The sequence below is a fragment of the Alligator sinensis genome, unplaced genomic scaffold (assembly GCF_000455745.1).
Source record: "Alligator sinensis unplaced genomic scaffold, ASM45574v1 scaffold249_1, whole genome shotgun sequence".
NCBI lineage: Eukaryota > Metazoa > Chordata > Crocodylia > Alligatoridae > Alligator > Alligator sinensis.
This window is the reverse complement of record NW_005842593.1, coordinates 135,474-149,237: the sequence shown is the minus strand read 5'-3', so window position 1 is coordinate 149,237 and position 13,764 is coordinate 135,474. Positions and strand designations below refer to the sequence as shown.

Sequence of the window (13,764 nt, the reverse complement as noted above, 5' to 3'; positions counted from 1 at the left end):
TATTTTATTTATTTATTTTTTTTTTTTTACCAGGGAAAACCAGGATCCCTGCTGATCAGTTGACAAGTAAAAAAGTAGTTTTTCCTAACTGTCAGTCTCATAGGCTCAGTTAAAAATCTAAGAGCCCTTCTTGACTGTGTTGTACATCATCATTGGTATAAAGATTCTCAATCCAAATGTGCCCCCAGTTGGACCAGTGCAACCTCTGGGCTTCAATAGGATTTCATATAACTAACAGCATAACTGTAACATGTTGGGGTTAGACAGGTATCTTCACAAACTATGCAGGTTCCTATGTCTGATGCATAAGCAAGATGAGAATCCAGTACACTCCCAGAGCTGTGTTGGCTCCACAAGACTGACACTAGTAAAGCCTCTGTATTGCTGAAGTCAGCAGCTCTTACAAATAGGGAGCCCCTGAATAGTACCAAGTTACCATTTTTACTTTGCTTTTCAGAGCAAAGCAGTCTTTCAGATGTACATTTTTTAGGGGAGGTGTGCAGGTATTCATTTTATAAGCAGAGCCATTTTGAAAGAAAAGGCCCTTTGAAATCTACTTAATTGAATGCTATATTGCCAAGAGGTCCTGCCCTGAGAGATGTTATTTTAGCCTGTATTATGCAGGTTATGAATTATGATTCACCTGGTTATCCTGGAAATCATTAAGCTGCTATGGCTAATGCTAGTCATTTTTTTCTCATTTGAAAGGCCACTAATTTGTTTTAATTTCTTTAAGAAGAAAAGAAAGGCCAGAGCACTTTTACTGTATTAAAATCCTCTTCAGTTCTAATATTTTCTGTTTGAACTTTATAAATGCATCCCTTTTGTGCCTCAGATTCCCTTGCTGTAAAACTGGGGTGGTGGTACTTGGCCATCTTTGTGTAGTTCTGACATATAAGTTCCTTGAAGTGCCGAGAATTGTAAATAGGTGATCTTACACAGGATTCCTATTTTTCGTAAATGTTTCTCACTCTTTGGATTCTGCTACTATTTGTGGGTCAAGTAGTAGCTGCCATTGCCAAGTTTGTTTTACAAATTAGTCTGTTGGTGCTCTGTCACTTTTTACCTTGATTTGCTCTGAAAGATTTCTTTTTTTTTTTTTTCTGTCTGTTCTCCACATCTTCATTTCATATCTACCGCTTGCTGTTGGGTGCTGGGGTGGTGTGGATGCTCAGGTGCATGGTTGACAGCCTAGAGGTTGCAAGTTCAAGGCCAGAGCAAAGTACTTACAGCATAGCCATGTCAGATTTCCACAAATTCTGCTAAATACCTTGTGACAAGAATATAAAAAGGAAGGAAGCCCTGCTGCTGGTTGTATTTGAACCAACCTGATTTCTTTTTTTTTTTTTTTTTTTTTTTTTTTTTTTTAACTGTCCTCTTCCTTTCCTCACACTTTAACCTTATTAAACTTGTCTGCCTTCTGCTGTTCCTTCTTTTTCTGTTGCTGCTCCTGGAATTCCCCAACCTTGCAACAATTCCTGTTCATTTTCTCATCCCGGCTCCTTGCTTTAACTGGCTGTTTGGGCCAGGGTCTTGATGTAATTTTGTGATAAGTCATGGAAACCTAAGAGTCTAAAGGGAAAATATTCTTTATTAGAGAGTATTGATGTAGTATGGAATGTTACTTTTTTCATTTTCACATACACATCCTAAATTGAAAGTAAAATGTAAAATTATAATTTGGTTAGTGCTTGCACGTCTGCCTCTCTGGAGCCATCCTATGTTTTACGAGCGATTGGTACTGACGAAGACTTGGCTCACTCCTCCATAAGGTAAGTACCATGAAACTTTGGACTCTTCCAAAGTCTGTTCCCTTTCTTAGACTAAAAACAGGATTTGTTTCTCTTATCCCACATGCGCTCACTATGTTATCACAGGTCATATTTTTGTTTTAGATTTGGCATTGGTCGTTTCACTACAGAAGAAGAAGTAGACTACACTGTACAGAAATGCATACAGCATGTCAAAAGACTGAGGGAGATGAGGTGAGCCACTTCTGTAATGAGTGTAAAGGACACTGGATACTGTAGGCTTCGTTTGGGTTTCCTCAAATTGTGCTGCCGGTGTGGTCCTCGTTTTAGAAATGAGATCCATTTGACAAAGTACTTAAAATCTGGTGGCCCCTTTACACATAGCCGCCCATTGTTGCTAATATTGGTGCTGACTTGGATGCTCTGACAAGATGGATCAGTTCATACTTACCCTGCATTTTAAACACTTCAAGTGCTCCACTACTTGTCACTGCTAGATATGGGATACTAACCGAGACAGACCTTTCATTTGACCTACATGACCATTTTTAGGGTACTATCACAAGTGGAGCTAATTAGCAATGCATGTGGTGTGTACAAGACTTTGGAGTAGAGGATTATCCTTTTAAAGAATTCTCCCATCTGCCTGGTGAACTCTTTGGAAATGAATCATGCTTGTTGATTATTGTCAGTAATGCCATTTTCTTGGTGTTCCAGATCATATCTAATTTTTCTCTCTTTTTTTTTTTTTCTTTCTGTCTTTACAGTCCTCTATGGGAAATGGTGCAGGATGGAATTGACCTCAAAAGCATTAAATGGACCCAGCACTAAGAAAGCAGTTCAGTTCTAACCCTGGACTAGATGGATGTGAAGTCAAGTACATTGTGTACATTCCTAAGCAAAATCATGTGGCACTTTCTAAAATCAATTTCATTTTGATGGCTTGGGGTTTTCTAAAGCCTAAATCCTAAAATTAAAAAGGGGGTAAAATTTGGTTAGGACACTTCCATTTCATTATACATGCGCACAAAGAAAGTTGCACTCTGACCTGGTGTCCATGGAATTGCATTTTCTTATATAAGAGTGTTGTTTCATCCTTTAGCCATGATATTTCTTAGTACAGAAGAATCCCTCCCATCAGGAAGTTCCTTCTTGGTATAATATGTCTTCTGCAATTGTTCTGCTTATGGCAAAATTCTATTACCAAGAAACTTGTTCCACTTTCTTGACTTATCTGCAACAGGAATATTAGCCTCAGTAGCAACCACCTGCTTTCTGTGTTATTTAGATAAACAGTCTGCTCAGAAATTAATTCTTTTACAGAAGGCTATTCAGCACTTCTAGAGGAAATTGAAACCTTAATTTATGGCCTTCTGATGGTGGTGGATGCTCCATTGTGTTAATTATACCTTCAGAGTTAATCTGCACGCTGTTAAGAACCCTTTAACTAGAGGTTTTGCCTTTTCACTTAACTTTTAATGTGTGATTTCTTTTGCAGTTTTACCTCTTTACATTTATTTTTGTCCTAATCCTCATACAGGCCAGCATGAATTAACCAGATGCATCCTTCTCTCTTTCCCAGTCTAGGGTATGACGGTGCTCTTTGTTCTCCCCATCAGTTGTTTCTTTTCCTTGAAGTCTATTTTCTTGAAAGTAAAGAGAAAAAATGTTTAATGTATTTCTTGGAGGGTTGTAGAATCCCATGGCTTGTCTGAACAGGAGTGGTAAGAAAGAAAAAGACACCAGTTATAATTCACTGTAAATTTCCTAATGCTGTTTCTGTTTTCTTTTTGGCGATGGAGCCTTTTACTCCTCCCATTTAAGAATCTGACCATGTGCAATAGTTTTCTAATTTTCAATGGGGGTAAATTATCTTTTTCTTAGCTTTGTCTTTCAAATCTGAATATTTTGCTAGCAGGTACAGATATATGAAACTCTATGGAGACTTCTTGATGCTTAGCTCCCTTTTTATTGAAGACATGTAGGTGTGGCATCCATTCTATTCAGTTGCTCAGAGTGTCCATTAAAGGGCATCTTGATAACAAATTAAATTTCATTGTTTTAGTTCCTTACTTCATTAAGACATTTAGATAGGGAATTTAATGCTGTGTTCTGAAGTGCCTTTTTATTACCTGGCTTATGTGTATGCATACTACTTCTCAGAAAATAGCTGGTCCACAAATTAATGCTTTACTTGGCACTGGATCTAAGGCATCTTACTGGCATGTCTCCTGTTGTGGACAGTAAAAAAAACACCTCTTGTGTCTACCTCAGATGCTCACCACAAATGAAAGCAGTCTCCTTGAAGCTAAATCTCACTCTGCAAGATGAGGCATATTGCAGAGTCCTGCACAATCTGATCACATAGCCTTTGGCTTTATCACTTTTACCATCAGTGATAGATTTAGCCCTTCATAGTGGGTGCAGATATTGCTGGGTCATTTTTCATTTGAAGTCGTTACTGCCTTTAGTAGTTCTAATATTGTAGTGATGGCAATTTGTAATGCATCATCGTAAGCATTTAAAGATTTTCAGTTGTGTATCTAGTTTTCAAAGTAATTGTAATATGTAGCTTGTATCTGTAACTTGCATACAGTTTCTGAAGTAACCATGTAATAATACTTTGCAAGCCTGTTTAAAAAAAATATTTCTGTTAAATTGTTCTGTTTTGCTCCCTAAATTATAAATCTTATATATAAGACTTAAATTTGATAATTTTCAGTCTGTGTCAGCGCAGCTCAGGATAGGGCCGCAGGGCCTGGCAACCCTATGCCCAACTGGACTGGGCTCTGGGGATGCGAGTACATTTGATCTAGCCCCACCACCCAATTACCCTATTCTCGCCTGCCATGACTTGACGTTGGCTGATACTTTCATCGGGAAGTGTTCAGTTCCACCACAACTTGTCTAGGATCCTTCTCCTAGCATCAGATCCTTCTTCTGGGGCTCCTACCTCCCCTACACTGCATTCATGCGCCACTTGGATCTGACCAGGGGACTTACTGGCTCATGGTTGCTTTGAGACTGTCTCCCCTGTATGATGGGTACCTGGGCCTGAACAGTCCCTTGTCAAAGTGTCATGAATGTAAAAAGAACTACAGAAGACACAGGACATTCAACTTGAATTCAGGTAAGTCCTTTCAGTGCCTTGGGCCCTGCAGCCTACAGGTGGCATCTTTCTGCTGCAGCACACTCAGACCCAGAGGGCTATAGAGGCTCTCCCCTTTTCGCAGGGCCCTGTTCTCTCTGGAACAAAAAAGTAAGTAAAAAAAACAAAAACCCCTGGCTGGGTTCGCCTCACTGTAGTGTGAAGGTCCCCCAGCCCTGGGCGCTTCCATGCTGGCTTGGCGCCTGTCAGCCAGGTCTGAGCACCTCTGGATATGGGCCTTTTCTCAGCCCTAACTCACTATGTGGGCCTGGGTATGGGAGCATGGCATCCACCCCATATCTCTCCCCTTTTCCTTGGCCTGTCACTGGTTCCTCCCCTTCTTGGTCTCGAGGTTGAGGTCTAGCCTGGCCGGCTGCCCTCTGGTCAACCCCACGAAACAGGAAAAAAATAAAAAACAAACCAGAACCTTAAACTAAGTATGGCCGCCTCTCCTGTCGCCGGCTTGTCCCCAGCAAGGCTTCCTACCAGCTTCTGCCGCTTTTCCTGCTGCAGGCTCAGCGCCGGTGTCTCCTGGCTTTCTAGAGTCCCTCTGAGCTCTTACATTGGCAAGCAGCCAGCTCCCCATCCTCTGGAACCTGTCCTTCAGCCTCCGGGTTTTCCTGCATCTGGGCGCTCTCTCCCAGCCTGTCCTTGCACTCCCTCCAGTCTACATGGCAGGCCAGAAATACCCGTGCAGCTGCGGGGCAGTCTGATCCAGACTGAATAGCTGCTGATAAAATGTAGTTCCTGCGGCATCCTTTTTCCTCCTGGTGTTGCTGGTTCTGGTGCATCAGGCAGGTGGGTCTCCAGCTGCTGTGGGTTTGGGCAGGTTTTTCTCTCTTCTCCACAGTTTGGTGGCAGTTACGTATTTGGAGAAAAACAGTATATAAAATTGGTTGTTACTTATTCTTCAGGTCTGTTTTGGATATTCAAAATTTTGGATGAAAACTTAAGAGTAAACCTGTTCTGAATGTACATGCCCCTTAGTCGATATCAGTGTCATCTTATATGGAGAGGGATAATAAGCCTCCAGAGTGGTGCACCTGAAAAGAAGGAAATGAAAAAAAGTTATCCAGTCTATCCTGTACCTGCTTCTCAGTCGTGGTGGGTGGCAGCCAGGGAAGGGGGCAGGAACTGGAGTATCTTCCTAGTCAGACCCCTCTGAGTCCTTGATGGCCTTAGAGTTAACCCTAGAGTTGCTGGTGAAGCAAGGTTTCATTAATTCCCTGCCAGAATCTGTGATAGCTCCTCAATCATATGTGCAAGTCACCCTCTGAGCATCTGAGACTGGATTGACATCTTGGGCCTTCTTATACTGTGCTTTTAGCACTTTTTGGCCTTGTCAAAGCACTGGTGCCAATCTTGGTTGCACCCCCAAGCAGCCATTTTGGAAGTAACACATTCATAGATGGCATAGGTATGGTGGCTTATCTGGAGTGAGTGTTAGGTGTCCCCTTCACCCCAGATGACAAAGAGGTCCCTCACATCAGTCTGCTTCCAGTTAGTAGACAACTTCTGCTGCATCTATGAAGACAGTGGCACTAACATTGTGCGCACAGCTGCTGTTGACATGTTCAAAATGGGCCCTCGACACTGTTCCACTGTTCTGGGCAGGAGAGTCCCCCAGTTTGCCTCCAGCAAAATGAGGATGCCTCTGTGCCTGCCAATAAATAGTAGAGATCATAAGCCAGACAGGTCCTATGACCCAGGAGTTCAGTGTAGTAGGTAATGAAGGCACGTCCTCAGAGCACTGCGGGGGGTGGGGGTGGAAGCAAAGCACTGTGGGGTGCCAGAAGACCCAATTCCTACTGCTTTGCAAAAATAACATGAAGCAATTCAAAATTGTTCATGTTTCTTCTGGGAGGATGGGGGTCATCTTTGAAGTGCAATGGCTGTATTTGAACTATTTAATTCTATTTAATTCACTGCATACGTCTCCACTCTCACTTGCCGGAGCCGTTTAATGGTACTTGGAGAGCTTCAAATATTGTAGCAGTCCATGCCCTAAAGTATCAAGATTTGGGCATTTCTTCTATGGATATCCATTTCAGTGTCCAATAATGAAAATGCATGCCAATCTTTACAAAATGAAAAAATCTTGGGGGTATACTTCCAGTCATGTTGACAAGAGAAGTTAGAGCAGAAAATACTGGAAGTGAACCATGGGCTGCAGACTCTGTGGCAACTGGGCTACAGCCTACCTGGTGGGGGTGGGGAGAGCTTTACAAATGGGACACTATATTTCACAGATAAATGAGGGGCCATTAATCTCAGTTGTAAACTGTATGGAGCAACCGTGTGGGCATTACATTTAACAATGTAAGGTGTTGGGGAGGTCAAAAGAAAATGCAAACTAAGTCTTGGTGTCTAAGGAAAAAAAATGAACCCATGTGAAAAAGGATGCAAGGAAAAGTAAAGTAATGTAATTGTAATGTTACTATAATTGGTCATACCGGAAGGATGAAATTTGGTGCAAGCGGTGAATGGCATTCTCCATTAGACACTATTGCCTGTTTTAGAGTTATCAGTAACTCAGAAGCACCAGATCACGAGAGCACATGGATTAATGTACTAACAAACCCCAAGAAAAGATATAGATTAGGGTCTGTTAAAGATCAGTGAATCAAATCAGAGAACAGCATGAGGTTCTCAAACACCAGTTTGTAGTGATTGGAAAGAAGTACTTTTATATGGATTTTGGTTGGGCAAGGCATTATTGAAGGTCATCTACAGACTGTAATCATCATTTGGGTTTCTAAACATAAACAAACTGGCAGAAAAGATTTGTATCCAACAGAAGATAACTATTTGGGATGTCACTGTGACTGATAAAAATAATAATAATAATAATTACTGAACTGGTACTTAGAGATTATATAGGAAGCAGTGATCATGATTTGATGTAATGTGGACAAACAAGACAATTCAAACTAACAATGCATACTAATAACATGTATACCCAGTGCATCATAAGTGTTAATTTCCCTAGTCTGAAGCAAGTAATGAGTGAAACTGACTGAGAGGAAGAACTTAATCCGAAAACTATGAATACAAATTGATACCTTTTGCAAGTGAACTTGCTGGGTGTTCAAAAAAATCATTATTCTACAATCAAGTAAAAGGACAACCTTGGACAAAAGCCCATCCTGGCTCAGAAAAGGCAGGAATACAAGGGTATTTCAGAAACTAAGAGCAATTTTGAATTGATGGAAGTTATCGGTTTCCCATGCTCCATAATTTTTCAGGAACCCTAAAGACAACAAAAATCCTAGCAAGGATCCATTTGTAGATAGAAATGATAAAGCTGTTGGTCATGCAGAAGAGGTAAAAGAAGTGTTCAATAAATTGTTCCATTTTCTGACTCTATTGACTTGAAAACTGATACTTTTATCACATGAAGATGTTAGAATACTTTTCGGTCAGTTTAGAACTGAGGAGAGTATTAGAAAACATCTATAAGGGCTAAACGTTTAAGCGCCTGGACATTACAATGTGGTTGCACCAAAAAAGGAGCACACCTGCTGGAATCTTTTTTCATGCAAGGCTGGTATTTTTTTTTTTTTTTACATCGTTTTACAATCCTATTTGGTGTGCTGTGGGGCCATGCAGGCATCCACATGACTAACATGCAAAGTGCATATACCTGGCTCCATATGTTCATATTTGAGCATAAGTCCAAAAATTGTAGTCTAGCAAAAATGGGAGAGATGGTTAATTAGATTACTAGTGTTTGGTAGGTTGGCTACTGATGACAGAGGCAGGACCATTCCTGAAGGGCAGTTCCAAAGAGGATGGAGTAGACTGTTTTCAATGATGGCAGATGACAGAACAAGGGACAATGGTTTCAAGTTCCAGCAAGGGAAGTTTAGGTTAGCTACTAGAAAAAACTCTCTCACTAGCAGGGGAGTAAAACACGGAAACAGGTTACCCAGAGGGGTTGTGGAATCTCCATCTCTGGAGATTTTTAAGAACCAGCTAGACAAAGCCTTGGCTGGGATGATCTAGTTGGGGACAGTCCTGCATTGAGCAGGGGGTTGGACTAGAAAAATTACCTCCTGAGGTCCCTTCTAACTCTAATTTTCTATGATTCTATAAAATGCTTGGTCTGCAGCCTGACCTTTTAATATTTATGCCCCAAAGCACAAGAATTCTAATACAAGTTTCCCTTGATTTATATGGGTTCTTTATATGCAAATTCACTCATGCAATGAGCATATTTAGACCCGTAATTAGTTATATGAGAGGTAAATTCACTCTTATGTGATCAGCGTGCATGCACCCCCGCCCAAGCAGGTAAGTATGTGTGAGGAGGGGAAAGGGCCATGGCCCCGCTCACCCCAGCCCCGGCTGCAGTGGCCATGGGAGCGGCTGGCGCCAGTTGCTTGCAGCTGCAGGACTGCACCATGCTCTGCCTGTCCCCAGGGCTGACACAGCAGGTGCGTGGGGGTACATATACACCCCCTGAGTGCCAGTGAACCCCCTGTCCAGTTGTGCTCCCTGTATAGCCGGCAGGCAGGGGGGCAGGTGGTAGCACCAGTACCCTGTCCCCCGCAAGTGCCAGCCAGGAAGCGGAGCCGCCAGCAAAAGTGGCCACACCGCTTCTGGAAGTGGCCGCAGGAGTTCTGGAAGTGGCGCACCTGCTTTTATGGTGAATGTGATCGGCCAGCTCTCCCCCAGCCAGCAGGATCGACCACCAGGGACCACTCCCTGCCCTCCTCCCCAGTCAGCAAGATAGGCCACTGGGGGACCCCCCCCTGCCCAGTCACTGACTGGTGTCAGGGGGCATGTGCCCCCCGACTCGAGGCACCAGACACCCATGCCTATCCCCCTGCGCCTGGGCTCGCCCCAGCTCCTGGGCTGCACCATGCCATGGTGCAGGCAGCTGGTGACAGCTGCTCCCAGGGCCATTCCAGCATGGGCTGGGGTGAGTGTGGACAAGTGGAGCCCTTGGCGGCGCAGGGTGCAGCACTCGCCCCAGCCCTGGCTGCAGTGGCCCTGGGAGCAGCCGACACCAGCTGCTTGCACCAGGGCACTGGGCAGCCCAAGAGCAGAGGTGAGTGGGGACAGGCAGAGCGAAGCGCAGCCCAGTGGCTACAGGCAGCTGGTGCCAGCCGCTCCCAGGGCTGCTGCAGCCAGGGCTGGGGTGAATGCCGCTCTTTTCCCTCTGCTTTGCTGCCTTGTGCAGCCCCCGGAGCGGCACCCTTCCCACTGCCCCTTCCCTAGTCCCAGCCTCACTCCCTCCCTCCCTCACCACCATGGCAACCTATCCTTATTTGTTATATTGTAAAATGGGTTTAATCTGTGCGCCGTTCTCTCAGAATGCATGTACAGCATAAATCGAGAGAAACCTGTAAAATAAAAGGCTTAGTCTGTGTGTATGTCTGTCTGTAACACTTTTGGGCAACTGCGCATGCGCTGCTGAGAGGGCGGGCAGTGATTGGCTGCTCATGCCCAAGTTGCCGGGGAAGTTTGTGGCGGCAGTGAACACACCCCAGCCACCTGAGCAGCAGCACTTCCCTCGCTGCCTGAGGGTGAAGAGGGAGAATCATGGTGGCAGCACCTCCCCCTCCTCCCCGCCACACCACCCCCCAGAACAGCCAGCAGGGAGGGGAAGGTGGCAGGCAGAGAGGGAGGGAGGATGGAGCGGGGTCAGAGCTGGACTGGTGGGTAGAGTGGGCCCAGACCCGGAGCAGCGGAGGAGGCAGGGGTAGAGTGGGGTTGGGCCTGGAGTGGCCAGGGGAGGGGAAGAATTGAGCGTGGCCAGAGCTGGAGTGGTGGTGAGGGTGGGTAGAGCAGGGCCAGACCCAGAGCAGCTGCGGGGCGGGGCTGGACCCCGAGTGGTGGGGGCGAGAGTTGATTGGGCATGGACCCAGAGCAGCAGGGAGGTGGGGAGTTGAGCAGGGCTGGACCTGGAGCGGCCAGGGGGGAGGGGGAAGTTGAGAGGGGCTGAACCCAGAGCAGCAGGTGGGGGATGCGGGGGCTCCCCCCCATCATCTTGATGGGCAATTTGCTAGTAAACACTTATGTCTGCCTGGCTACTGGTCCTCTGCACAATACAGATTCTCACCTATCCCAATTGGGGAGATTCAGGAGAGAGAAGCAGCACACAAACTGGCAATAAAATTTTCCTGTATTTACAATTTCCTCCTCCAGTTTACATACCATATTGACACACGACTTATTCTAACACATTTTATGATTGGTTTATTAAAAATGTCTTTGTTTCACTGAAACTTTGGGAACCAGACTGGACCAATTTCTCTGTAGTATTAGAACATGTCAATTAGATGGTATTTATGTTCTTGTGAAAATTAAAATTTTTGGTAGAGAATTTCTCATCTCCTTCCTTCACTATCTTGGAATGCTACTTTCCACTGTACTGTTTTCTTTTCACCTTGGTTTATGGTTTTCACTGGCAAAGCTGCTTCATTCTTACAACTTCTCAGAAATATAATGCAAATATTTCTATTACAGAAAACGTACATCTGATATATTTGGTTATATCAATCCTTATTACTACTAACATTTTAAACTGAGGCTATATTTTAATACAATGGAAACACAAGAATGGCAAGAGACTAATGTAGCTAGATAAGGAGCTTCTAGAATGCCTCGTGCAAAAGGAAAGTATACAGACAATGGAAGAATAAGCAGCACACAGGGAAGTAGCAAGAGACAAAAGGGACAAAATCAATAAGGCAAAGGTAAAAAGCGAGCTTTACCTGTTGATGGAAGTTAAAGACAATAAGAAGAGGTTCTATAATTGTTGGCCAGAAAAGAAAGACCAAGAAAGCTCTGGGTTTACTGTTAAATAACCAGAGCAAACTCTTAACAGAAGATGTAAAGGTAGAGCTGCTCAACAGCTGCTTTGCCTTAGTTGTCACAAAAAATTAGGCTGCAACCAGACAGCTAATACGGATTGTCATTCTAATATAATAAAGGGCTTAGTTCATCTGTCTGTCTGTCCATAACACTCTCTGGAGCACTCCGATTGGTTACTCAAACAACCAATCAGAGAACTCCAAAAGCATTCTGAACAGCAGGTAGCAAAAAAGAGAACAAAAAAGGCCAAAAAACCCAGCTGAGACTTTTGATCGGTATGAATTAATTGAGTAAGTGCTTAAGAGGGGATATGACAGCAGTCTTAAAGGGCTGTCATAAAGAAGGAGAACACCTTTTCTCTCTTGCTGCAGACAGCACGATGAAGACCATTGGCTAGAAACTGCAGCAAAGTAGGCTTATACTGGATATCAGGAAAAACTTCTTCACTTTTAGAACAGTGAGGCCGTGGAATAGACTGCCTAGAGATAGCTGTAGAATCTCCATTATTGGACGAGTTCAAGAAGAGGGGGGTGCTTCCAAAAATATATTGGGGTCATTGATGGCACCCACAGTCCCTTCTTGTATCCGGTGCACACTGACGCATCAACCACAATGGATGAGTCGCCATTGTGTTGCGAAAGGTCTTTGACCGCTGAGCACAGCTTACCCCCGAGACTGTTAGGGCGTTAGTTGAGGTATACAACACCAGGGTCTTCAGGAACTCCCACCTACTGCCTGGCTGACATGAATGTTCCCCATGGCACTCCCAGCCCCAAATTGGAAGGGAACAACTATCCCCGTCTTACTTCTTGGAGATTTGGCCCATCCACTCCTCCCATAACTCTTGACGGCCTACACCTGATACTGATAGCAGGAAGGAGCTCTTCAACTGGTTGAGCAGCTGCTGGGTGACTCCGGAGTGCATGTTTAAGTGCATCAAAGCATAAAGGCAGCCACTGTGGGTGCATCTGGATGCTAGAGTGGTACATATGCTTAAAGGTAATTTCAGCCTGCATCTTGCACACCTGTGAAACCACTGGCTTGATCTTTCTGGAAGCCTGGAAAGTAAAGATCCAGAAGCTTGACAGCTGGTACCAGGCCCCAGAAACAGCCTTGTGAGCGCCACAGCTATGAGGGCCTTCTTGTTTGCGAGGCCCTGGCTAGCTCTTTTAGTGGTTCTGGGCTGCAGAGTGGGAAGAGGGCACCATGGTGTAAAATTCAAATGAATGCAGGTTTGACCAGTGCCAGATTTAGGCTTAAGCTACAGTTTAGGGCCTCACACTATGAGAGGCCTCTAAATAAGAAAAAAAAACCCTGACTCAATATCAAGTTTTGTAATAATCAGCTGGTAAATAAAGGAGATATGGGAAAATGACTCCCTAAATATGGACATTTTCATTCTAATATGACAAAAAATATATACAAACGTTGGGTTATTTTAATCATATGGGGCCTCTTAAACTGGTCATAGTTTAGGGCCTCAGCATGTCATAATCCAGCACTGGATTTGACTTTACGTATGTGTGTACCAAATGCACTTCACATTAAACAATTCCTAACTGTGATGCCTAGCGGTACTTTACCTGGAGGCAGAGAAAGGGCTTTCAGGTGCTTTTGCTTATGAAGTCTACTAGATTTTGCAGGTTAGAGGGCTAAGGCTGCCAGTGAGGCATCAGGCAGGCTCAACACAGACATGCAAGCCCAGGAACGCGGGCGAAGGCGGGAAGGCACGGAGCTCAGCCCGGAAACCAGAGAGGTGGAGGCCCCAAGCCCGCCCGAACCGCTAGTACCGTCAGAGTGCGGAGGGGTGACGACCCGGAGCCGAGAAGCCTTGTAGGGAGGCAGCTCCAGGCCGCCGCTTCCCAGCCTGTGGGGCGTGACGAAGATGGAGGCGGCAGCGGCCAGACAGGTAGCGCGACCTGGATCCCCCCTGCAGCCAGACACTAGCACTGCGGCGCGTTACCGTGCGCCTGCGGGCACCCACCGGGGCGGGGCGGGGCGAGCAACGTCACCTACTGGCCCCGCCCAGGAGGCGCGCGCCGC

At 44.9% G+C, this 13,764-nt stretch overlaps 1 protein-coding gene and 1 long non-coding RNA gene across 6 annotated transcripts in view; one reads left to right on the top strand and one right to left on the bottom strand.

Annotated features, from left to right (window-relative positions):
* NFS1 (NFS1, cysteine desulfurase) overlaps window positions 1–4,452 on the top strand; it is a 32,720-nt gene extending 28,268 nt beyond the window's left edge. For 3 of the 4 annotated variants that reach the window (XM_025214655.1, XM_025214654.1, XM_006032913.2), the window contains exons 11-13: window positions 1,689–1,772; window positions 1,896–1,985; window positions 2,519–4,452. In XM_025214655.1, coding sequence (XP_025070440.1) covers window positions 1,689–1,772; window positions 1,896–1,985; window positions 2,519–2,582 — 238 coding nt within the window. In that variant the 3' untranslated portion in view covers window positions 2,583–4,452. The remainder of the gene's footprint in view (window positions 1–1,688; window positions 1,773–1,895; window positions 1,986–2,518) is intronic. The other variant, XM_025214656.1, reaches the window with a different exon arrangement.
* Window positions 3,261–13,700, bottom strand: LOC102383647. Of its 2 annotated transcripts, none has more exons than XR_324874.2 (3): window positions 13,512–13,700; window positions 5,386–5,942; window positions 3,261–3,397 (listed from the first exon to the last, which is right to left on the bottom strand). It is a non-coding gene; the product is annotated as an uncharacterized LOC102383647 (long non-coding RNA). The 2 variants fall into 2 exon arrangements; XR_003096085.1 differs by having other exon boundaries at window positions 3,267–3,397; window positions 5,327–5,942.
* Between the last annotated feature and the right edge of the window lie 64 nt (window positions 13,701–13,764).